Below are 26,224 nucleotides of genomic sequence, written 5' to 3'. Positions count from 1 at the left end.
TGATTGAGATGTTTAAGAAAATATGTTTCTGTCTTGTACCATTTTATGGACTATTTCTTCTAAGCTGCACTTGCTGCTATCACAGTAATTTGAACATACACGGAGCCAGCCATGAAAGCAGTACTGCTATTGCTGTCAGGTAGGCTTATTTGTTCCCAGTCCTCCTCAGCCCCAGACATCTGGTCCTCTTCTCACCCCCACAACTTCTCTCACACTACTGCTTAAAATGGACAAATTTCAGATCCCTCGCATCACAGGAAGCTCTCTAATATACCTCCCCCAAGCCCCACATTTTAAAGCTTTGGCATTTAAGTCCTACAGCTGCACAAGATGCCCCCTGCTGATCATTTCTTAATATTGCTACTGCTAAATGAGAATAAGCAACAGCAGGCAACAACCCCAAATCAAATTACAGGCAAGTACTAATTAGCTGCGTAATTGTCAAAGGAAAAACATACAGTCTGCGCTCTGGGTGAGGAGTTAAGCTTTAGTCACACTAAATCACTCTAATTTCCTATTGCGTGGGGTGTGGTTTGCAGAAGGGTGAATAAAACCCTGCCAACTCAGCTGTTGAGCGTTTGCTAGCTTCCTAGTTAGATTTAACCACTCACTACAAGACCGATATTAGGAGGTCAGAACTAAAGATTATAAACACCTATTTTGAATTAATTCTCTTATTATGAAGGCAACAAAGAAGTCTCTGCTTTCTTGTAACTTTCTAATATCCGTTTACCACAGTGTAATCAACTAACTGGTATATGTGTACCATTTCTGGTCTACAGGAGATTAAAAGCTCCGTTACAAGGGACTGTTAATGGCGATTCTCAGAATGCTTGTAAGAATTGTTCACCTACTGGGTCACCAATGAAGACCAGAGTTTTCTCCACTACTTTATTCCTGATGAGTAGGTCCTCATAAAAATGACTTGACTGTTCTAACTGGCTATTATAACCAACTCTAAATATACAGACAATGTAGTCACCAGCTATCTTGAACAAATGCAGCAGTGGAGGGACAGACATAGGATCTTTGCCTTCAAAAGCCAAGACCTCTGCCACTCCAGCTTAAAGAGATTCTGTATGTCTGTAGGTATGCAATTACAGATTCCTTACAATACCAGATGACATATTTCCATATTGGACAAATGATGATTTCTTGTTCAGCTTAGGATGGGGGATAGCAGAGAGTAAAGAGATATTTTCCCAGTGGTTAAAGCAGGAGACTGGCATCAAGAGACTTGGGCTCTATTCCCAACCCTTCTACTGACTACCTGTGTGACTTTGGGCAAGTCACTTGCAATCCTCAATCTTTCTGTTTGGGAAATAAGGAAAATATTTACCTCCCTTTTGTAAACACTTTAAAGACACTATATAAAAGTGATTTAAAAAATGATGGCCGAGAAATTAATTTATTAATGCTGTACTCAAAGACAGGGAATCTACTAGCTGATTTTTGAAACGTTTGAGAGGAAAATTGTAAACTGACTATCGTTCACCCAGATATTTTGGAGAACATCTTAATGTACTGTGTTTGTATTTTCCATTTACTGTTAAGAACATTGAAAGTAATATTTTGAAAATACATGGTAACTACCTTACACTTTGCCGTTCCTGCTCCACAAATCTTATCTGTGATTCAATCATTGCCTTGTGAACCTTAATTTCTTCAGTTCTTTCTTCCATAGCTGTATTTAACTGTAGCTTTCGTTTTTCCAGTGAGAGAACTTGCTCTGCCTTGTTGTACAGTGTATCTTGAAGACGTTTCAATTCCAATTTTAAGAGGTTATCTTCAATCATCAAATCCTATCAAATGCCAAAAAAGAGAAATAGTACAAAATTAAAAGGTAGGTATGCTTTTCAACTGGATTTATTTTTAAACTGACACATTTTTAGAAATTCCAGTTTCCTGTAAAGCACTCTTTAATCAGTATTTCTGTATCACAATAATCAGAACTGAGCCTTAGGTTATTGTCTTACGCTGTAGTCTCAGCAGAGCCTTCACCACCCAGAGTTCTCTTGGGGACAGGGAAAAGGATAAGGAAGTGCTTGTTGCAAATCTCCCGCTGCACCTTTTCAAGTGCTTCAGGGGCTTTTGCACCTCTCCGTTGTGTCTCACAGCAAAAGGAAGAATAGGACTTTTATAAAAATCGGTTCTAATTAAGAAATCAGAATGGATAGCTGTGGAGAGCCCACATTACCAAACTCATACTCCCAAGGTTGTGCTGATGAGCCTTGCTGAGAGGTAGAAAAAGCAAACACAAAAAAAGTCTTAGTTTCAGACTTTAGAACATAAGCAAAACAAAAAATTTTGCAAAAAGGATGAAAGTGGAAGGGAAACCAATTATTATGTGTACTTGGTGCATCCTACTTGTTGTTATGTGATATTTAAATTAGTGAGCCAGAACATCCCATCAGTCTCAAAGTTGGAGGGTGAACATGTGGTTTTGGGGCATGCTAGCCAAAGAGTATTAGCTCTTCCTTTTCCCTCGCCATGTAAGTCCCTCTTTAGGGTTACCTTGGAGCTGTGGCTCCACAAGGCTTTGGAGACTGGATAGAAGGAACAATTGGGGTTCATCTGCTCTTCACAACATTATCCCTTGCCAATTCCATGGATATGCTATCCGTAATTAATGCCACTTTCAGATTAATGATTTCTTTAAGAAACATCAGTAATATGCCTCTGGCAGCAAACCATTCTCCAAAAGGATATTGCTTCATAAATGCAAGGGACTTAATCAATGGTAACTGAACTCTCAATGGTGCTCTACAACTTGAAGTGAAAAGAGGCTACAGTTCCTCTACACCCTCCCCAGACGCTATCAGCTAATAGGACAATATCCATGAAATTGTCCTTCATTTAAAGATCTGGGTCTTACAGGGAGGCTGAAAGACCAGGAAACTCCAGAGGGTTTCCCTCTGGGAGGAGATGACCCTGCACAAAAGAAAGTAGAAAAGAACACCCGAACTATTAATTAAGAGTGTTTAGGTGGTTTATTCTTAAAAAACAAAACAAAAAATTAAAAACTCATACTTTCCATTAGTAAAAAGCCACAAACTATCGTCATACCTGCTTAAGAGCTTTGGCTTTTTTTAACTCTTTATCTGATTTGTCATTGAAAAGGTTTAGTTCATCTATTCTGATCATCAGACCAGTCATTTCTTCTCCTGTCTTATCCATTGCTCTCTTGATAAAATGGACATCACTCTATTAGAAAACAAACAGCTTTCAGTTCATTACACTGGAAACAGATTACATCAAATACTAGCAATTAATTTAAAATTACAGATTATAAACTCTTTTGGACAGGGATGCTCTCTGTTATATTTTTGTATGGTCTGTACAGTGCCTAGCACAATGGGTTCTTTTCCATGGTGCTACTGAAATATATTTTAGGCGGGGTGCAAGCAACCCTTTTATGACAACAATACACAACCTTCATATTCATGCAGTCCTAGATCTTAAGGTCAGGCGGGACCATTATGATCATCCAGTCTTTCCTTCTACATAACACAGGCCATAGAATTTCACTGTATCTACCCCAGCAATTTATGGTTGAACTACAGTGAGCATTTCTTTTATAAAGACATCCAATTTTGGGTAAAAGCAGCAAAGAATCCTGTGGCACCTTATAGACTAACAGAGGTTTTGGAGCATGAGCTTTCGTGGGTGAATACCCACTTCCTCAGATGCATGTCATGCATGCATCTGAGGAAGTGGGTATTCACCCACGAAAGCTCATGCTCCAAAACCTCTGTTAGTCTATAAGGTGCCACAGGATTCTTTGCTGCTTTTACAGATCCAGACTAACACGGCTACCCTCTGAATTTTGGGTAAGACTCCCAAGTGATGGAGAATTTACCACATCCCTTGGACAAAGATTTCAATGTTTAACTACACTAGTTGTTCAAAATGTGCATCTTATTTTCAGTTTTAACTTCGATGACTTCAACTTCCAGCCATTAGACATTATTGTGTCTTTGTCTACTAGACTAAAGAGCCCCCTAGCATCAAATATCTTCTCCGTATATAGGTAATTATAGACCACGATCAAGTTATCTCTTAAGCTTCTTGTTGATAAGCTACTCATGATATGCTCCAATGCTTCACTTAAAATTAGACTTTTCTTACTTAGAGGAGCAAGTCTTCATAGTTTGAAAATTGTTTAAAAACAAACAAAATAAAGGCCAAAATTTGGAGGGTAACCTGGGGGTGAGAGGAGAAGCTATACATATATACACAAAAACCCTCAAATATTGGTGCGTCAAACTCATGATGGGCTGATGTAGAAACAAGTTAGGTGCATTTATACATTTCACTGTAACTGTGCCTGCAAGTAAAGTAACTTGCATATGCATATTGGGTGACTTGTAATATATAAGATCTCCTAGAGCAGTGGTTCCCAAACTTGTTCCGCCGCTTTTGCAGGGAAAGCCCCTGACGGGCCGGGCTGGTTTGTTTACCTGCCGCATCCGCAGGTTCGGCCGATCGTGGCTCCCAGTGGCTGCGGTTCGCTGCTCCAGGCTAATGGGAGCTGCTGGAAGCGGCAGGGACGTGGCTGGTAAACAAACCGGCCTGGCCCGCCAGGGGCTTTCCCTGCACAAGTGGCGAAACAGGTTTGGGAGCCACTGTCCTAGATGAACATTTTAAAAAACGGAAAAAAAGTTGCTTGTACAAGAACTGGGTCAACCTTTGGGCCTGTGAACTTGAACATTTTTCCCTTTTAAACAATTAAACTTTAATCCTAATTGGACAAAAACAATGCAATTATACTGTAATACATAAGTGCTAGTGTCAGTGGAACTCAATATTATCATAGAATAATAGTCTCTTACTGATGCCTTATTGTAAAGAAAAATTTGAGAAGTTTAATTTTTAGCTTTGATTACTTGAAAATAAAGTAGATTTAAAGCAAGTTAAGTTTGTGCTCAACACAACCCAAAACCTCCTTCATGCCATAAGAACGGCCATGCTGGGTCAGACCAAAAGGTCCATCTAGCCCAGAATATGGCAAGAAACTTCAGTCGTCCAGTAACTATGCATTTCCCACAAGGTACATCAGAGGAGTGTGCTGTGAGGTTATGTGTGTAACTTACATGAAGTTCACACATCCTAGTACCAGATTAATGAATAAAGAAGAAATCTCCCTAAAGTAATTTGTTAAGATTTCTAAAATTTATATCAGCAAAGATGATATTGTAAGTAAGTTACCTGAAGTTTCTTGTGCTGGGCATGTAAAAGATTATAAGCATCTTTCTTTTCTTCTAAGGTCTTTGTAAGTTCAGCAACTTTTGCTTCCAGAACTTGCCTTTCATCTGTATTAACATCCCCTTGTAACCGTGACAGTCGTCGTTCCACTTGCTGAATATAAAAATCCTGTTAAAATTATATTTAAAAAATAAATTGAGAGACTGAGATAAATAATTATTGCTCTTTCTATAAGGCTAAATCATTGCATATAAACGTTGGAACTAAATTTTGGCTTTAGGACAGTTGCCTAATTAAGCTATTGTTATTTTACAATAATATATGGCCTATAGCCTTCTCATTTTAATGTGAAACATTAACAAAATACTCAAATGACTGATGTGTGATGATGGATCATAAGTAATCTCCTAAAAGTATAACAAAGCACACACTGCACAGATAGGGAGTCAGCTATAGGGAGGCTTACAGCAGTGTTGCAATCTTGCTTAACCAGTGGAAATTGATATAAAGGGGCAAATTTTCAAAGTAGTGCATAGGAGATATGCACATAAATCCCATTAGCAAATAACAGGATTTGGGCATGTACCTCTCTTGTATCACTTCGAAAATTTACCCCGAAGCATCAGTAGTTCAGAGGAGTCAAAGTGAAGAATTGATTTGGGAAATTAAAGTGGAGAACGGAAGATACAAAAAAATAACTCATGTACACACACTCAATTTCATTCACGCACCTGGGGAGATGGAACTGCAGAACTCATCACAAGCACTGATCATTTCAGAAACTGCATTTTCTAAGCAGTTAAAGAGAGAAAAAACCCAAACAAGCTATTCATATGTTAGCCCCAAAGAACGATCACAAAGGAAATTGAGGACTTGTTAATACTTTTACCTGATTATACATGATTTCCTGTTGCTTTAAGGTGTCTGCATCAAGTGTGCGTAAACGACTGTTAAGGTTTTTAAGTGATGCTCGGGTTCCCTCAATTTCTGCAATAATAGATTTCTCCTTCTCCTTCTGTATCTGTAACTCCTGAGTTTTCTTGAAATGGAGTTCTTTCAACTGGTTCATTTGTGTTTCTTTTTCCTGATGACAAATTACTCATTAAACACTCAAAAAATCAGTTTTGAGTAATGCCCTGCAGAAACACACATTTGTCTTTATCATTCATAGAAAAAAATGATTCATATAAAATATTCTACATATGAGGTATTGGAAGCATGAAATTTTAGTATCAGAAGTTTCAGAAACAGTTTGCTGGTTAAAAAAGTCTTTGACTTTGGAGGATAAAAATGTGTCCTTAAAGTTTTGTCCTTTCAAAAGCACTGGAGTGGACTTTTGAGAGACTTTTGTCCCTTTTAGTCTCTTCTCCATTTCAGCAAACTATAAATTCTTGGCTCTTTCCAATCTTACCCCTCATTGCCTTCCAGTATACACCTGTAAAATAGGGTTGCTTTTTTGTACTGATTTCTTACAAATGACTTACAATATGTTTTTTCAAGTTTGTTTAACAATCAAAATTTATAGCAGACTGTGTATATAATATAGTTTTGTTTTAAAATATATTCATATATATATTCATATATTTTAAAATCACTTCATTCTTTTCCTACCTGCCAGGACCTAAGATGAGGTTTCTATGCTACAGTTGATACCATTACCACCTGAAGCAATGTAGGAAATTCAGCTCCTTGCTCTGTTTCAGGTGTTAGAGATGTCATCAACTGTAGTGGGATAGAATCTTGAACTCTAATTATGACAGGTCAAAAACATTAATATGGTCTGAAATGTATTAGAAATATATATGTACAAAAATTCTTAAGATTTTCAATCAGTAACAAAATAATACGCTTAACTGTTAAAAAAACAAAACAAAACAAAGGATTTCTACTTTCTAAGACCGGAATTCAACGTTTTGCTTTTCTCCCACTGTTAATAACATTGAGAGATGACTTGAAGGCAGGTGGGTTGAAAGGGAAAGGTTTATTTTTGGAATAAGTGTTGAAGGAGAATTATGGATACCTGAACTCAGGAACTTGGGGGCAAGTATGGACTTGAGCCAAAGCCTACTAAAGTCAATGGGAAATGGCTTTTGGATCAGACCCTAAGAGAGGAAATTATTTTTTAAAATGTTTTTAATATGTATTTATTTTTAATTTCTATTACCACCTCTGTGTCCAGTTAGGGCCAATTTTTTGAACTAATGAAAACAATGACAAAACTGTCAACTCAAATAGGATCAGAATTTGGGACTTAGTCATTGAGGTCTTAAGCAGTTTTTGTATTTTTAATGTATTTAAAAAACATTTTCTTTCTTTTAAAAAAGAGGTCCCCCAAAATAGATATGGGCATTAGATAAGAATCAGTCCCCACAACACTGCTTTGCTGCAGAGTCCAGGAGACATCAGGAAACTGAAGCACAATCAATGAATGGGATTTTGTCTGTATTGTTCTCTGTAAATATCTTTTCACAGTAAATTAATAGATGTGGCAAATAGACATGCATGCCTAATGCTGATGGAAAGTATGCTTCTGACTAATACATTACAGACATTGTTCAAGAACAGTTCATCTTATTTAAAATATTACCCTGAGGCTGTAGAGCTGCCAAGCTCAGTGTCGGCTTGGGTTATTCACCACATATGAAAGTAAAGAAACCCTGCTAACGGCTTAGCCACCCTAGTAACAGATTTATGAGGCAGCAAATGCAGTTTTCAATTTACAGAAATATTATATAATTCCAGCTAGTTTTCAGATTTTCTGCAGTATTTAATATCTTTTTTTAATAGCAAACCCTATTTTTTAAAATCTATGGATATAGCTAAGGCTCATTTTCTCTAAACTGTGTATTAATATTCAAAGTGCAATTTAATGTACATATTAACTTTATAACACAACAGCGAAGTTTATGAAATAAGTCCCAAATCCTACCATGAGAGCAGCATTTCACATAGCTATTGCTTGAAAAATAAGACAGGGTTTGGGAAAAATACCTGGCAGAAACCAAATACGGTATGTGATGGTGTGCATGACTGTAGTTTTTGTTGTCACTTGTTTGAGAACACCTGTTCTGACACTTGTGTAATGAGGTCATCTTACAACTTTAGAGCATCCAATACCCTATCATCAAGCAAAATGTCAAAGGTTCATATCAGATCTGTCAGAGGCTAAATATATTTATAAAGAATTATTAACAAATTGGAAAACAGGGAGTTTGGTGTTTTATTTATTTATTTTTAAAATAAAGTATAGGAAAGCTCATCTGCCAGGCTGATGGGGATCCAAAGACCTGAAATCCTAGACTCCCAGAGTATCCAGGCTCACAGTTCCTCAGCAGCCCAAGCTTCCAGAATCCCTGGCTCCCAGTAGATGTGGCTAGAGAATGGTAATTCCATTTTGTGTAGAAATGTGAAGTTTTGGTTTTCATTCTGACTCGGAATAAAATCAGATTTCAAAATCTTAAAATCCTCTGTGAAATGGAATTAATATTCTCTGTCCATTTCTAGTTATAGCTCCTTAAAATTTAGCCACAAATCTGGGATTAAATGACCTTTGTCTAGAAATTTTATTGGATGTTTAATAATCACAAGTGGTCAAGATCTAGGTTACATCTCATCTGAAAGATGGCAGTTCCACTTGACAGTGCCCCCTCAATACCATGCCTTGATTCAGTACCAATTCAGAGGGAAGAATGCCACCTACCAAATCCATATACCACTACGCACAACACCAAGGCTTTCCCTAGGGATCTCTTATCCAAGTACTGATCCAACTGAATCCTGTGCACTTTAACGTTTGAGGGGGAATGGATGCAGGCCATATTAATTAATAAATAAATTCCATTTTAATCCATACATAAATGCTTGTCGCAAATACAACCTGTAAAGTCTACATTAATCCTCAGTGGCAGATATTGTCAAAAAGGTTTTACTTTAACAATTTTCTCCTCTTCTTTTAGTATTTCTTCCATCCTGAAAGCTTTTTCTTCTAAACTCAATGTCTTCTCAGTCACAAACTTTAGTTTATTTGAAAGATTCACATTCTGGTCTTTAACATGGCTTAACCTGCACAAAGTTACAAGGCACAATAGGTTAAAATGAAGGGTACACACAAAACACTGCTAAAACTGTTTAGAGCAGTTGATTGAGAAGTAACTCTAATAAAACAATTCATTATATTCATCTAAAGGCATGTAACTGTGTAGATTCCTTAGGTCCATCTCAGACAACTGTTATGGACACTGTCTGTTATCACAATTTCATAAATTAAATAAAAAATAAGATGACAACCAGGGCCCATACAGATTTTTTTTTTCCCCCTGCCACTGAGATGAGACTCACAGGGAGTATTTCAAGGCTATTTTGTCCAAAGAGTAACTAGGACAGTCTAGCTGTGTCACAAAATATCCTGCTAGCTGACTACTTAAGTATCCAACATTATTTAAGGTTCCATATTTAAGGTATGAATAACTTGATCAAAGATCTGATTGTTAAAGAATGTTATAAACTTTTTCTAAAAGTTTATCTTTCTTACCTGACATGTTTTTCCTGGATTTCTTTCTTCAGATTGGCCATTTCTGTTCTCAGAGATTCTAAATCAGAAGCAGTTCTGTCCACAGTGGCTTTTAAAGTATCCAGCTATTAATTAAATAAATAAGCAAAAGGGATCATTTACTCTATTTTGTAGTGTGGAACATTTTAGTACATTTATAAACAATTAATTTTCAGAAATCTCACTTACTGTTAAGCATTACCAACACCAGAAACTGGATAATACTTTCTCTTGTAAGTATATAAATATTAACAATCTGCCACCAGTGCCCCATCAAAAATGTGAAAAGATTTGGTAGTGTTGCTAACAAACCTGTATTTCTACAATGCAAAGATTATTCTAGATAGTTTTAAAGTGTTCTTTCTAAATGAAAAAAAAAGGTCCAGATTCTCAATTTGTGTAAATTGGCAAAACCCATGAAATCAGACTGATGTACACCAGGTGAGAATCTGACCCTATACATTTTTAATTAATTAATTATCAAGAAGAAAGAATGGGACCAGATCCTGAAACTGCATCTGTGTGAGCAAACCCTTGTGCTTATGTGGAGTCCCAATGACTTCAATGAGGCTCCATGTGGGCACTGGCAATGGTGTGAATCCAATGACAGTGCTGGCCCAAACTTTGCTGATTGCACAACATTATTTTGGTTAAGCTGAGGGAGGACTGTGAGGTACGAGGATACACAGACACTTCATAAAAATTAAACAAGTTTTAAGATGTATAAAGGGAAATATTTTTTATGCCACACAAAATTAATCTGTGGTACTTTTTTCAGCAAGATATAACTGAAGTAAATAGTTCAGCAAGGGAGTAATACTTAGCATTTTATACATTCCAGCGTCTTTACAAATGTTAGCTATTTAATCCTCAAAATACACCTTAGAAGGAGGGATGCAGGTATTATTCCCATTTGTACAGATGTACCAACCAACCCAGTACCCCATATTGCCTCTTTATTGGGTAGCTTTATGAAAATGAATAGTCTCTACAGTTATTTTAATTAGGACAAAATTACAAGGGCTGTCAGCCCTCATTCTTCAGAGCATAAGATGGTGATCATCTGGAGAAGTGAAGAATTTTTTTTCCCCATCATGTTACAGTTCTACAAAATTAGATGCATAATATGTGTGGTAAAGATGGGGAAAAACTAAGTGATTGGGCAACAAAATGGCAAATTAAATTTAATGTGGATAAATGTAAAGTAATGCACATTGGGAAAAATAACCCTAACTATACATACAATATGAGGGGGGCTAATTTAGCTACAACTAATCAGGAAAGAGATCTTGGAATCATCGTGGGTAGTTCTCTGAAGATGTCCACGCAGTGTGCAGCGGCAGTCAAAAAAGCAAACGATGTTAGAAATCATTAAAAAAGAGATGGAGAATAAGATGGAGAATATCTTATTGCCATTATGTAAATGCACAGTACGCTCACATCTTGAATACTGCATACAGATGTGGTCTCCATCTCAAAAAAGATATACTGGCATTAGAAAAGGTTCAGAGAAGGGCAACTAAAATGATTAGGGGTTTGGAATGGCTCCCATATGAGGAGAGATTAAAGAGGCTGGGACTTTGCAGCTTGGAAAAGAGGAGACTAAGGGGGGATATGATAGAGATATATAAAATCATGAGTGGTGTGGAGAAAATGAATAAGGAAAAGTTATTTGCTTGTTCCCATAATATAAGAACTAGGGGCCACCAAATGAAATTAATGGGCAGCAGGTTTAAAACAAATAAAAGGAAGTTCTTCTTCACACAGCCCACAGTCAACCTGTGGAACTCCTTGCCTGAGAAGGTTGTGAAGGCTGGGACTGTAACAGGGTTTAAAAGAGAACTAGATAAATTCATGGAGGTTAAGTCAATTAATGGCTGTTAGCCAGGATGGGTAAGGAATGGTGTCCCTAGCCTCTGTTTGTCAGAGGGTGGCGATGGATGGCAGGAGAGAGATCACTTGATCATTACCTGTTAGGTTCACTCCCTATGGGACACCTGGCATTGGTCACTGTCAGTAGACAGGATATTGGGCTGAATGGACCTTTGGTCTGACCCAGTTTGGCCATTCTTATGTTCTTATTATACCTTCCTCTGAAGCATCTAGTAGTCACTGTCAGAGGCTGGATACTGTTTAAGGGAAACAATTCAGTCTGCCATTGGAAGGCAACAAAGTAATACAAGACACTCCTTTTCTCGTGGCTAAATGCTTCCTCCTCTGCAGCATTACCAGCCAAAGACCAAGCTCAGGATTCAAATGCCAATGCCAGGCACTGCATTGGCAATTGCAGATATTTTGTTACAACATAAAGGTTGTACCAGAAAATGAAAGAGTTCACCATATATTTCTGCATTTTTGTTGTCACATTCATTTCATTCATTAAAAGTTAGGGGTTTTTTTATTTTTTACTTTTGCCTGAAGCATTTAGTCGCTATTACCTCATCCTGGAGTTGAACTCTATAAGCATCTTGGTTTTGGTAATCTAATCTGAGTTTGGCAGCTTGCCGGTCAGCAACAGAAATTCTCTTTTCATACTCCACGTTGTTCCCGGTCTCATTTGCCAAAAAGCGAATCTTCTCTTTAATCACATCTTCTTTCTTTCGGATCTCCTGTCTTACCTGGGCTAATAACTAGCAGAATAAACAAACATTTGAAGTGTTTTAAATAATGCAACAAGCATTGCTGTAAGACTGTTACTCCTTGTTTTTGGCTATTGCTTTACCTTAAAAATGATTAATAGTAAAAAGAAACAAAATCAAAATATACTTTAATGCAATAGTATCTGGCAACCTAAGTATTACACCACCATGAAATAATTACCTTTGATATGGGACTCACTGAACTCATATATAGCAACATAAAATACTGCAAATATTTTGGATAGCCAACTTCTATTTCAGTTATCTCTGTCAGTATTAAAAATCACCAATATGGCACTGTACATACAAACTTACACAGAACAGTGACATGCTCAGAGTGACAGGAAAGGAAGAGGCCACAGGCATAAACAGCATTTGAATAGACTGGAAAAGGGGAAAGGGCACAGAGGAGGTTACAATAATAGTAATAATTAATAGCCATGACAAATGACGACCAAGGTGTGTGTGAGGGTTTTAGCACTGCGGATTTTAGGAAATGGTGGATTTTGTTATTCTTAAATAACAAGTAAAAAGGCTTAGCAAGAACTTAGATATTGGTGAAACAATAGTGTACAACAATTAATTTCCTGTTCTTTGAAAAGTGATGGTGAAAAATGGCACCATCTCTCTTAGCTGATTCAGTCCCTATATTAAGGATCATAACTGCTTATTTTAATCACAAAAAATAAATCAACAGGACTAATTACAGAGTATGTGAGAAAAGGTAGCAGAATCTGGCCACTAGCAATTATGTGGCCTACAGTACTAAAGAGCTCAAGTTATTCCAGCTAAGTTTCTACATTAACTCACATTTTAAATGATTCCTTCTGATTTTTCTCTCTATTATATTGTTTACTGTTAATATAGTAAGAATAAATTCAAAACACTTTTTCCCACTGAGCTCCCTAACCCAAATGTGAACAACACGCAAAGCTGAAATTCCCCTGTTTTTCAGGGCAATTTCATACTAGCAAAAGCGAAGATTTTGTACAGAGTCTTCTTTCAGACATATGACACTTTTTCCAAAATCTGAAACTATCATATGAGGCTTCTGAAACTTCATAAAAATTCCACTTTGATATACATGTTTATTTCTGCACAAATTTCAAATTCTGTACATATAAAACAAAGCAGAATGTGCATTATTTAACCCCCTTCCATTATAACTTTTTTTTTCTAGCACAGAAACATAAACCTTGAGGCTCTAAGACACCGAGAAAGGTGACAAATAGAAGCGAGCATTAACTTGTAAAATGTAATCAAAAGAACACTTTGAAAGGCTTTGTAAAAAATGCTACTGTTGATTCATGTTTGTAGCAAGTACTTAGGGCTAAATTCTGACCTTAGATAAGCACTAACTCCAACTGACCTTTATAGGGGCCATTTATGCACATGAGGGCAGAAATCTTATCTGTCAGAAATCTAAAAATTAATTCACCTATTTTCCCTTTGAATCATGTCCCAGACCTGCAAACCCCCGCCACCGTTTGCAGACCACTATCTTTTTCTAAGAGGAACGGGTAGAAGTCTACCTGCTCTTAGTGCTGTTAAGACAAGACAGAGGGATCATTATTAGAAGTTGCAAGGTACACCAGCTCCTGATAGAAGAGGGAACGTGAGACTGGAACTGAAAATTAAACCTGAGATTCCTGTATGGTAGTGCAGAAGAGTATTACTTAAGTTGAGAGGGTCTTTACTTAACACACACCACTTTAAAACTAAGAATATTTATCAAAATGATGCGATGCAATGCAATGCAACTGTATAGGTAATCTTCTGTAATATATCTTAAGTTTGAAACAGCTGAGTGAAATGGAAAGCGGAGCAATGCAGAAAGGAATATAAGGCCCATTATGTTTTTAATATTCTTCTACTTGAGACAATAGCACAGTTCTCATTATTGGTTCAAGGTTAGGCCCACTATTTATATACAGCAAACTCTGAATACATGGTTTACCAAAGCACAGCGATCTATTTCTTGATCTCTTTTCTGCATCTGCTCTATTGTACTTTCCCACTGTCTGATGAGCTCTTGCCTTTCATGGTGAACCCTGCGAAAATCTTCAGCTGCTTTATCCAGCTCTATCTGTAAAGAAGTGAAACTCAATTAGCAATGGTTTCTAATTTTAAGAAGTACTTAAAATATGGAAAATAATCTTCATCTGCTTCATACACAAACCTGAGCACTTATGGTTTCTGTAAGTTCATTGTCAAGAATTTTGCGTTTCTGATTAGCTTCCATAGTCATCTTTTCTACCTGTTGGGTCAGCACCTGAAATGAAATGATTTAAGGACTAACATAATTAATTAATTATAAATAAATACAAAGCTCTGCTACAGTTAAGTTGGGAGTTAATGAGACATCATCTATGTCATGTGTTTGAAATGCACAAAAAGCTAAGGGACTAATCTTGTAAACCTTTGCTAATGCAAGCAGCCCCTACTTATAGAAATAGTCTCTTTAACATCAATGGGACTATTTGAGTAAGCTATGGTATCTGAGTTGTCTGTTCATTCAATACAAATGGTAGTAAAATTAGCTTTAATTTGAACAGTGCAAAGAACACTTACTTTTTTCCTAAGTGATAAGCTACCTGAGAACCATCTATGAATTTTGAACTAGTTGCTTGATGAGTCTACTTTAGATTTAATATCAGTCTTTCATTTCTCTAGTCAATTTTATTCAAATAGCCTTACTTTATCCTCACTGATATTAGGCAGTTCAGTTCTTGTTTAAACAGGAACATGTAAATTACTTGCACTCATATTTTCAGAGGGTCATATGTCATAGATTTTTAAGATGAACTCCCTATTGAATTCAACATGAAGTTCTGTTTAAAATTTTATCCACAGTGACTACTGGCCATAATTAAATATTTATGTATTTCAGGCTAAACTTCATTCAGCCTTATCCAGCAGAACAAACAAATTCTAATAAGTATTAAATTGTGCATTTTAGCCCTTTATAAAAAAGTCACCTACATAAACTTTAAAAAAGAATTTAAATGAAATTTTATTGGTGTGCTAAATGGAAAACAATCACAGATTAAAAGTGCTGTTGAACAAAATGTCTTGCCTCTCTCTCTGTCTCAGTCTAACTAATTTGATGACATGACAAAATCTTTAGATGCTAAAAATGGCCTTATTTTCCTGTTGAAAATATACATATTACAATGAATTTTTTTTTAAAAATGGTATATCTACATACTCTTAATTTCCCATCATCCTGTTGAGCATACTTCTGGATTGTGACTGCATCATTGTCTTTATGAGCTGATTCCTCTAACCAGGCTTCCAGAGCTTGCTGATCCCAGTTCATCTGGCATTTTAAGGTTTCCAGCTTCTGAGTGGCTTTGAATATATTATTCTAGAAAAGTTTGAGAGAAATTAAATTTTAAAAGTTATGTATTGTCTTTCGAAGCACAAAATCAAAACAGATAATGCAAGTGAATATGGACATTTATCCTCGTCTTAGGAATTTAGTGGTGTCTGAAGACTGTTGAGTGGATGAGTCTTTTTCTATGGCAAATGTCTTCAATTTGAATAATGCCAGTATATGGTCCTGGCATTAAGAAGAACCAAGGCAATTAAGTTTCCACAAACCTAAAAAAGCAAAATTGTCTTAAACTGAGGTGAGTGAACCTTTGGCACAAGATGCCCATTCTGTTATCTGGAATTAATACACGCTTGGTGAGAAACTGATCCAACTAATCATTTAACGCAGTTTACCCTCCCTCCTCCAACCCAGAGCCAAATTTGGATACTCTTACTCCATGAGTGGTGCCAATTGACTGAGATGGGACTTCCCAACATGACAGGGAATGGCAGAACCTGGTCTGGTACAGCCAGGAGGAGGATCTGGCCATTTTGAGCACCATAGAGAGTCAACAAAAAGGAAGAAAGCCAACTGAAGGAATAAAAGTTAGTCTAATGACTTGAAAAAAAGAAAAGACATAGTAAGTGATTGGTCCTCCAGTTCTTACTAACACAAAACTCTTAACATGTTCCTGAGCAAGGGCTGAAGGACTGGGTCATAAATATTTGTGGGATGTCACAGGCATTAGTGCTCCATCAACAAGTACTATTGTTAAAATTGTTGTCTTATGACTTAATTTGTCTAAGGCAAAAACACTTCTCATTGCAAGAAGAACAGTGATAAACAGAATAGGTTACATATTACAATATTCCTGAACCTTACTTCTTGACTATTTTTCTTTTCTCTTAAGGAAACCATCTCATTTTCCAGCCGTTGAATCTCTTTTTTGAGTCGTCCAAGCTCTCTCTCAGCAAGGGCTTTAAAGTGCTCTTCGGTTTCGATTTCATTCTCTCTGGCTCTGTGAAGAGACTATAGAATAATATAGTTCATTATTTTGCATGGAATCGTTAACTGGCATATAACACCCAATATTATTTTAATTATTTCACCAAAATCAGAACTCTACTAAAGGTAACACTGATATAAAATGAGGAAATTTACATCTCGGGATTTTACAGAACTAAAATAAAAATGCCTATGGAGGCTTTTGAAATTCAGAGTCTGATTTGCACAGGTGTAAATTCAGAGCAACTCCACATAGTGGTGTTTGGACTTTTAGATATGGAATTAATATAAAAAAATCAATGACCTGTATCAAATGTTCTCAGATTAGCCTTCCTTATCTAGTGAAGTGATTCAAAAACATTTTGTGCAAGATTCAGAATCTATTATTTCACTGTTCTATAGTTCAGAGCCAAACAACAGTACAGATAATCATATTCAAACTAGTCTCTCCATCATCATGTAGCTTTCTGTCTGAATCAGGAGGCAAAGCAGCCAAGAGTATTCTATTGTTTTGAGCTGAAATGGATTAGCTGACATAGATATTGCCACATGCCAGCTGGGTGCCTCTTTTTGTCTGGCAAATTGCTTTAATATATTTTCTCCTATACAATACCCAATCTTTTACCTACTGGAAGTCCTTCTCTTACAGAAGAAGGAGCACATGGTGTTCTTCATCTCGATTGCTAATTAAAACTTGCATCTAGCACATTAAAACTAAGAGGTTGTTCAGCTGCAGGGAAGCCATCTATCAGCCTCTCAGTGCCCTTTCACATAGGTTGTATCAGTAGATTCATTATCTGAGTTTCTAATCAGACATCCATTTGAAATCATAGGCTGTGATTTAGTGATTTGGGGGCGTCTAGTGTGAGACTCCTTAAAGGGGTTCATTTTCAGAAAGTTCTGAGCACCTGCCTTTGAAAATTGGGCCCCTTTAAAGTTTGTGAAATTGGGTATCCAAAAACAGAGGCACCCAAAACCACTAATCATTTGAAAATTTGAGCCTTAACTCTTACATAACTAGTCATAGAGTTTAAGGCCTGAAGGGACCACCAGCTCATCTAGTCTAGTATATCACAAGCCATCAACATCACCTTGCACCTGCACACTAAACCCAACAAATCAGGCTCTCCGCAACTCCAGGGGATTCTCCAGCAGTAGGGAATAGAAAATTAATTTTTGCCTCCTGAATGAGAAATAACCTTCACAGTGGATGACAAAGTGAAATCTGTGTGGAGACTCCATGAGGTTAGTCATATTTTTCATCATATGGAACTCTAAAGAACTGATATAGTCAAAATAAAGTTATGAAGCTGCTAAAAGCCTATCAGGAGGTCCCAGTAAAATATAGTCTGCATTTGGTGACTTTCAACAGATGCTTTTCAAATGCTTTAAGAAGTGGTTAAATAGTAGTCATTTTCACAGATAGGGAAATGGAGGCACTAAAGAGTAATGTCTTTCTCCAGATCACACAGCAAATTGGTGCCAGATTAGGGAACAAAGTCCAGAAATCTGATTTCGAACTGTCAAGATAAGTTTACACTACAATTACATATTGCTGTCTGGCCCATGTCAGCTGAGCTGGGCTTGCAGAGCTTAGGCTGCAGCTCTGGAAAATTGCAGCATAGACGCTCAGGCTGGAGTGAAGAGCTTTTGGATTCTGTGAGTGGGGAGGGTCCCAGATCTCGGGCTGGAACATCTACACTGCAATTTTACAGCTCTGCAGTCCAAGCCCAACTCAGCTGACAGGGCCAGCTGTGGCCCTCAGACTGGTGTGAAAGCAGTAACTCCACTGATCTGAATGGAGTTGTTTCTAATTTATAGTGGTTTAAGTGAGGTCAGAGGCAGGCCTCTGGTCTCCTGAGTCCCAGTCCCTTGCTTTAAACAATAGAAAGTTACAGCATTTATTTATGCACCATTTTAGAAAAACAACTTGTTTATATCATTAATGGTATCTCATACCAAGGTCTACGCTGGATCCCACGTTGGTCTGAGTGCAATTGAAGCTGTTAATATTGATCTAGAAAATCCTGTAGGGTTTGGGTTCTAGCTACTCAGAGAGAGCCTCTTTTCCTAACACGTGTAGTCACAACAGCTGAGATCCCTAGATCCCTAGATTAGATCTATGAGGCATTTATCTGAAAATTTGGGCTCATATGTCCTAGACATATGACTCTCAGAGTGCAAAGCAGAGTTCTCTCTCGCCTTATCATCTTGTTTCGCTTTTCAAGTCCAAGAATTAAGTCCCCATTAGCATTTGGCAATTAACCATCTTCTAATCAATACAAACATTTTCCTTTTACAATTTTTTTTTCCAGATTGAGACAGTTTTATTTTTTTCCTAGGTCAGACTTATCTATTGCCTCTGTAAGTCCCCATTGCCAAACTATCCCAAAATCTGTCCCTTCAGGCTTCATTCCATGCACAATCATTATTTATTCATTTTTAATTACCATAAAATAATATTTTTGAGACATGCCTTCATTTGTTTCCTAGGCAAGTACTGGAAGATAATAAGGCTGGGAGGTCTCTCATCAGTAGATATGAGTACAAACTAGAGAAAAATATTAGATAGAATTCTAAACTGGATAAGGAGGATCTACTAGTTACAAAATTTACCTGTGTAAAGTTGAACTCCTGTCTGACGTTTTTCAAATGTGATGTCATTGCCTCAATACGCTCTTCAAAGTCAGTCAACTGATTTTTTAAGTTTGCCTTTTCTTTCTGCAACTTTTGCAACTGTAAACAAACAAAATCTGCTATATTCAATAAACTATACCATTTAACAAGCAATACTTGCTTGTTTAAATTATATAAACTATATGATGTAAACCACATAGATATAGACAATATACTTCACTTCTTTGAAAATGAAGAAAGGAAAATAAATATAGTTGGTCTAGATAATAAAAATCTGTTTAAAAATTAATGCTACTTATGCCTTAAAAGATAACCCAATGTGACATGCAATTATGTTTATCATCATTTATTTATATAGCATCTTTTATCCAAGTGCATCCCAAGTAACTGATTATACAAAATATGGCTCTGCTCTTGCAATTGGATCTTCCAGTGTTTAACAATAAGTGCTTAGCAATATTACACAACAGTTTAAGGCAGGAAACGAAGAAGACCGCATCCAACTGAAATTACCAGGGGCCAGAATGTAGTTACAGATGCTGTTGTCCATAGTCATTGTATATAACAGGTGTGTATTAATTTTACAAATTAAAGAAGAGCCTCATCATCTATGCAAGGTGCAAGTCATTTTAACTAGTGCAAAGTGGGTGTGAAACCTTTATTTTTCTGATGGGGGCCCTAGCCTAGGACCCGGGGAGGGGTTCGTACCCAGTGAGGAGGCAAGGGGGTGATTCACGTCCCCCCACTTCCCGGGGGGAGGGGAAGGGTTGGTATTCTGCCCCGGCCCCCGTTAGGGGCAGGGGCCATTCATGTCTCCCTCCCGCTGGAGGGGAGGGGGATCCGTGTCCCTCCCTCGCTGGCGAGTCGGGGAGGCTTCGGTCCTCCGGCGGGGGGTCGGGTTCATGCCCCGCTGCTGGTGAGCCGGGGACGGGGGGCGGTTCGTGTCCCCCTGTCGGGCTGCCGCCTCCCCACTCACTTCCTCTTCCAGCGCCTTGTTCTCCGCGTTGGCCACGGGGACGGCGAACCCATCGTCCCAGTCCAGCTCGGCCAGGACCGAGGCGGAGGCGTCGGTGTCGCCACTGCTCATGCTGGGGCAGTGGGGTCCCTGCAGCCCCCTCGGCTCCGGGTCCCTGCCACAGGCTCCGCTGCCAGCTCCCTTAGCAACGGGAAGCCCTTGGTTACGGCCCAAACAGGAAGCCGGCGGCGGGAGGGAACCGATTTCCGGTCACGCACTCTCCCCCTCCCTCCCCCGCGCCTCCTCACACGCGCCCACCCCGCCCCTTCCGATCACCCCAGCCCCAAGGCCGCGCCACGAGTCCCAATTCACCCCACCCCCTTCCCCCGGGCACTGCCTTAGCCCCCTGTTGCAGGCAGTGCCGTGACTCCCGTGCTGCGGAGGTAGGGCTTCGTGGCCTCCGCGTGGGGCCAGGAAGGTTCCCGTGACACCCCCCCCCCGCCCTTCCCAAAAGGCATGGCAGGGGTTGTGTTCCCTCGACACTCTCACGCAGTGGGGGTTTCATGCTGGAAAGTGTGGGGGGGGATGCCTCCTATAATGAGACGGGTTTGGTGCCCCCCTGCTAAAAAATCGGGGGAGGTTCATGCCTCCCCCCACTTTGAGGGTCAGAGTTAGTCCCTCATTGCAGTCTTGGCTCTCCCCCAAGCCAGTGCCTTGGTTATTTGGGGGTGCGTTGTCTCCCAGTAAGATCGGGAAAGGGGAAACCCTATTAAATAAGCGCATTTAGGGTTGGCTTGGTGGCTCTTGTGGTGGTAGTGCCCTGTGGGGGGGGTGAATGTAACCCACACACCTGCTGAGTGTGGTGTTCTGTCCCCTCTAGTGGCACCAGGACTGCTTAGAGCAGGAATCTGCAACCTTTGGCCCATGGCCCGCCAGGGTAAGCCCCTTGGTGGGCCGGGCTGGTTTGTTTACCTGCCACGTTCTCAGGTTGATCGCAGCTCCCACTGGCCACAGTTTGACATTCCAGGTCAATGGGGGCTGTGGGAAGCTTCGCAGACCAAGGGATGTGCTGGCTGCTGCTTCCCACAGCCCCCATTGGCCCGGAGTGTCAAACCAGCCCGTCACGGGGCTTACTCTGGTGGGCTGCGTGTCAAAGGTTGCTGATCCCTGAGTTAGAGATTAATGAGTCTGCTCTACAGTCTTATCCGGGGGCCAGTTGGCTTTTAGCTCATGCAGCAGAGCAGGGCTTCTCAAACTGGGGGTTAGGACCCCTCAGGGAATCATGAGGTTATTACATGGGGGTTTGTGAGCTGTCAGTCTCCACCCCAAACCCTGCTTTGCCTCCAGCATTTATAATGGTATTAAATATATTAAAAAGTGCTTTTAATTTATAAAGGGGGTTGCATTCAGGGGCTTCCTATGTGACGGGTCACCAGTACAAAAGTTAGAGAACTATCTCAGGAGAGGCTCATGCACTAAACTCAAGAGGTCCAAGGCTCAATCTCTACATGAGCAATCCAGGTTCAGCCCAACAACTCTTTGCCTTCCCGGAGCCAGCAGGAGCTCGGTGTCCTGCACAGAGATGGTCTTCAGTTTTGGAATGTTGGAGGATGTACCACTGCCTTCTACTAGCTGTAATATCACAGCTATATGTGAATCTGCACGTGTATGAGAATCTTCCACACAACTGGCTGGCTTTCTATAAATCCTACTAATGGAACAGCTAACAGTCTAGGCTGTGCCAGGTCTGGCTGCAGGCCCCCAAACTGGGAGCAGGGAGACTCTCTCTTGTGTTCTCAGTGATCCCCCTGCGGGCCCTAGGCAGCATGGAAGAGGAAGCTGTCACAGAGTTGGGGCTCTCCAGATTTTGCTCACCTGCCACCAGATGTAGAACTGGGGAGTCTGGAACCCCAGGGAGATGGGACTGGAGATTTTAAAGAATCCGTTTTGATTCTTCCATAGGAAATTTCACGTCTGACTTTTTGTTCCAATCTGGAACATTTTTTAAAGGACTGACATGCCAGTTTTCATGCAGCTTTAATTGTGATACAGTCTTTAAGTACATGATCGTGTTCTATTTTTTCCACAAGAGGCCTTCCTCATTCAGTGCACAGATTAGACCTACTCTTGGAATCATTCAGGATTGGTTATTGAAGGAGGCTGTTGTTTGTAGGATGTTTGCTCTATTTGTTCAGAAGTTGAAAGCTGTGAAGTGAATGAGGCAGGGAACTGCAGGAAGAGAAAGGATGGTCTCAAGATGAAGGCAATTGAATGCTCCCCTGGAAAACTGCATTCTATCCCTGCCTCTGCCACAGAGTTCCTATGTGATGCTAGGTAAATCACCTAAACCAAACTTTTCACAGATATTCACTAAATGTGTGTTCCTCATGTTTGAGTGCGCAGCTTAATACACTGGGGACTGATTTTCAGAAGTGCTGGGTGCTCGTAGCTGCAACTGAAGTCAATGGGAGCTATGCTTTGAATACTTAAAAGTGTTCTATAATGCTAAGGCATCTCAAATTGTCCTTCTAAAATTAGTGGACATTTAAAACCTTTATCTCTCTGGCCCTCAATTCACTGTCTATAAAATAGGATGAAATGGAAATTAATTCATTTTTGCGAAACACTCAGATATTATGAGGAAGTTTATAATTCTGTCTTCAGAGCAGCATTTGAATAGTGTGAGTAAATAGTGGGAGGCACACACTGAACAATGAAAAGAAAGCAAGCTATTAAATAGCTGCTCATGAACTGACCACCATTCATCCTCTACATTGAATGAGACAGGGCCCCCATGGAAAAAATATTATCTGATCATGTAATTCAAGTGCATATACACAAGGAAGCTGGCATGAAATTTTAATTCTGGAATTTCCTAATTTGCTTGACATTGCAACCTTAGTAATGTTCTTTTAACATAGTTTTTTTGTGTGTTCTATTTATATAGTGCCTTAAAAATATAATATGCTAAATCAGTGCTAAGTATTATTCCATGATATCCATGGAAATTCCATATCTATGGATTTATCTGAGCCCTGATGCTGACTAAATACATCACTATAATCAGCTCTGGAGTATATGATTGCTTTCTACCTTTGCCTTGTGGAAATATATTCTGTACATGTCTGTCATGCATTAATAATCAATATTTTAATCCAGTAGATGGTGCTGCATGTCTATATATTTCAGTGTTTGTTTTTTTTAACAAGAACTCAGTTGTCAAGCTCCAGTTTAAAATGGAGAGTGTGATTCCTAGTGGAAAAAAACAAACAGAAAATGCTTCCTTGCTGGTAAAAACTATGGGTGCTGTATTAGAGCTTTATGGAAGAAAAAAGAAGTAATTTTGAACAAAATAAGACTATAACTTGACAAACAATTCCCCCAGCTTATTCTCCCTCTGAAATGATTGAATCTTTGGTTACACTGACCACTGTGTTCGTTTGTTCAAAATATATAACTGCAAAACCACAGTTATTCGGCGTTGTAAAGATTTCTGGTTTCTATTGTGTCTAATAAAAATCTAGTTTTAGACTTACTGATTTTGATTATGCTCAGTGCATTAAACTGCACATATGCATGAAAATAAAGCTTTTCATGATGGTTTGGCTTCCGATAATGACTATGGAGGTAAATTTGTTACCTATAAACAGAGAGAAAAAACAAATGCGTAGACATTTCTTGAAAAATGTCTGCAGTCTGTATAGGTCAGCAGGAAAAACAATATCTTATTTAAAAGGCTGTTATCTACTTTTAAGGGCATTTAAAATTAAAGCTGGAGAGTATTTTAAAACCATGATTGCAAGTCAAGAAAAATAAACCGAACAATAATATATTTTACATATGGCTCCTTTCATCTGGTGACCTCAAAATGCTTCACATTACACAGAGAGGGAAGTATTTTTAGACCTGCTTTACCGATGGGTAAACTGAGGTGGCAGCAAAATGAAAGAAGCCAAGAATGGGAAAAAGAGATTAAGGTGATAGCAGGAATGAGAAGAAGAATAGGAGGATATGAGAGTATAAATGCAGGGCTGACTCTGCAAAGGTTCTTACATTGTTATCTGATTTGAGATGAATATAAGTAAATACAAGGGATCAGGAAGAAGTCGTGGTAATCTCTGCTTGCATTAACTAAAAACATTATTTCTTTATTGCACTCTGTAACTCCCTCCTTGGGTAGGTAGAAACCGATTGCACCATAAAGTCCAGAACCATTGTGATATCAATTCTAGAACGTCCAGTATTTGCTAGTCAATTAATTAAATCAAATTGGTACCAGCTTTTATTTCTTCCATAATAAAGAGAATCTTGACCACAATCAAACACTCTTGAACACTGTGGAAGTCTGGATCTGGATTTGAACTTTGTGATCTAATCCCTCTCTATGATGATCTCCAGTAGAATCTCTGAGGGCTGGTCTACGCTTAAAAGTTTTTCTAGCATAGCTCGGTTGGTTAGGAGTGTGAGGTATATTTTGCTAACATGGCTATGTGGCCAAAAGCCCTAATGCAGACACAGTTAAATCAGCATAACTGCACTTTTACCAGTATAACTTGTTTCATTTAGGGATGGTGGAATAACTATACTGGTGTAGGCTCCAGCTTTGCCAGGATACGAGTGTCTACAGTAGCAGCCTTTTCCCAGTATAGTATATTGATTTATTTTAAGCAGTGAGGGGCTTGTAGTTCAGACATGACCTTAGTTATGGCTAGGAAAGCGGAGAACTGTCTTTATAGCCCCTGTTAGCATCAGCCAGTTGAGGGCACCAAGACCGCAGTCAGATCTATGCCCAGTGATCAGGTGGTACATTTTCAAAACATTATTCAGAAAGTGTTCACATAAAACCCATTGCTAGGTTTTATTTAATAACCTTCTAACCCCCATGCTCTCTCCTCCTCCGCCCCTGTGTTCCTCTAATGTCTTTTACAGCTCTTGCTGCACAGCAGGAAGCCTTAGCGCTGTATTCATCAATGACTCACACCCTTGCTTAGGGGCCAATTTTCATAGAAGCTATACAGGAAAACCTTGAAATGCACCTCTCCCATGCAGTGCACAAAATGATTTTTGTATTCATTACTATTCTAAAAGGACTTGTTGCCCTTTGGAAATGTTCAGTTATTAGTTATGTGTTTGTGTGTGCGTGTGCGTGTGCAGAGCTTAGAGGCTACGTTTGAGTGCTCTAAAAATAAAAATGTATCATCATTATTATCATTGACACAAGTCAATTGAAAGGTAACTACAGACCTGGTTAAGTTGAGTGGCAGTAGGCAAATGCAGAGGAGTTAGGACTGATCTGGTTTAGGTTAACAAATAGACTCTTAAGCACTAAACTTATTAAAAACCATCCTCACATCTGATAATGATTAGCATCCTTGTCAGGAGTTTTAGGAGGGAAGCCAAAGACTGACTATAGATTGAACTGCTCTCTCACCACTAGAAATTATTCTTCAAGGTCAAGATTAAAGCCCATTTCTGAAGCAGTGAGGGAAAACTTATTTCTTTCACTAAAAAAGCCATGTGTTAGAATTTACCCACTCAAGCACTCAACCCTTGCTGACGACCGCATCATGAAAATGGTTAGCCATAACAATATTTCTGATAGATCACTTTTGACAGGAAGGGATTTCTCTATTAAGAATTGTAAACCATAGAAAAATAGTTATTTATGCAGAGGTGGCTATCTTACCACAGAATTATTTTTAGCAATTTTGGGGAAGAGACAGCACTTGATTCTCCACTGCTTTGCACAATGTGTTGTTGTGTGCACCTGTACAAAGTGGGCCTAAATCACTACAGCATTAATCTAGTTACTCCTCTGTAAACAGGTATAAACTGGAGTAATACAATGGTGATTTCTGATTGGGTTGCATTTGACACCTACTTTGCACTGGTATAAATGACAATGCAAGTACAGTCAG

General features: G+C 38.8%; 1 protein-coding gene and 1 long non-coding RNA gene across 2 annotated transcripts in view; one reads left to right on the top strand and one right to left on the bottom strand.

Annotated features, from left to right (window-relative positions):
• The window catches only part of CCDC39 (coiled-coil domain containing 39), a 30,626-nt gene extending 10,188 nt beyond the window's left edge, over positions 1–20,438 (bottom strand). Inside the window, exons 1-13 of the mRNA XM_030575207.1 lie at positions 20,328–20,438; positions 19,331–19,450; positions 16,592–16,738; positions 15,602–15,760; positions 14,573–14,665; positions 14,351–14,479; positions 12,193–12,384; positions 9,737–9,840; positions 9,135–9,267; positions 6,095–6,289; positions 5,209–5,373; positions 3,067–3,204; positions 1,594–1,802 (exon numbers count right to left, since the gene is read on the bottom strand). Coding sequence (XP_030431067.1) covers positions 1,594–1,802; positions 3,067–3,204; positions 5,209–5,373; positions 6,095–6,289; positions 9,135–9,267; positions 9,737–9,840; positions 12,193–12,384; positions 14,351–14,479; positions 14,573–14,665; positions 15,602–15,760; positions 16,592–16,738; positions 19,331–19,450; positions 20,328–20,438 — 1,895 coding nt within the window. The remainder of the gene's footprint in view (positions 1–1,593; positions 1,803–3,066; positions 3,205–5,208; positions 5,374–6,094; positions 6,290–9,134; positions 9,268–9,736; positions 9,841–12,192; positions 12,385–14,350; positions 14,480–14,572; positions 14,666–15,601; positions 15,761–16,591; positions 16,739–19,330; positions 19,451–20,327) is intronic.
• LOC115657405 lies at positions 2–16,926 on the top strand. The gene is made up of 5 exons (XR_004001969.1): positions 2–904; positions 1,716–1,843; positions 15,869–16,025; positions 16,142–16,349; positions 16,620–16,926. It is a non-coding gene; the product is annotated as an uncharacterized LOC115657405 (long non-coding RNA).
• Positions 20,439–26,224: the final 5,786 nt, after the last annotated feature.

The sequence above is a fragment of the Gopherus evgoodei genome, chromosome 9 (assembly GCF_007399415.2).
Source record: "Gopherus evgoodei ecotype Sinaloan lineage chromosome 9, rGopEvg1_v1.p, whole genome shotgun sequence".
Taxonomy (NCBI): domain Eukaryota; kingdom Metazoa; phylum Chordata; order Testudines; family Testudinidae; genus Gopherus; species Gopherus evgoodei.
The sequence above is the reverse complement of the archived record's forward strand: the minus strand, read 5'-3'. Positions and strand labels throughout refer to the sequence as shown.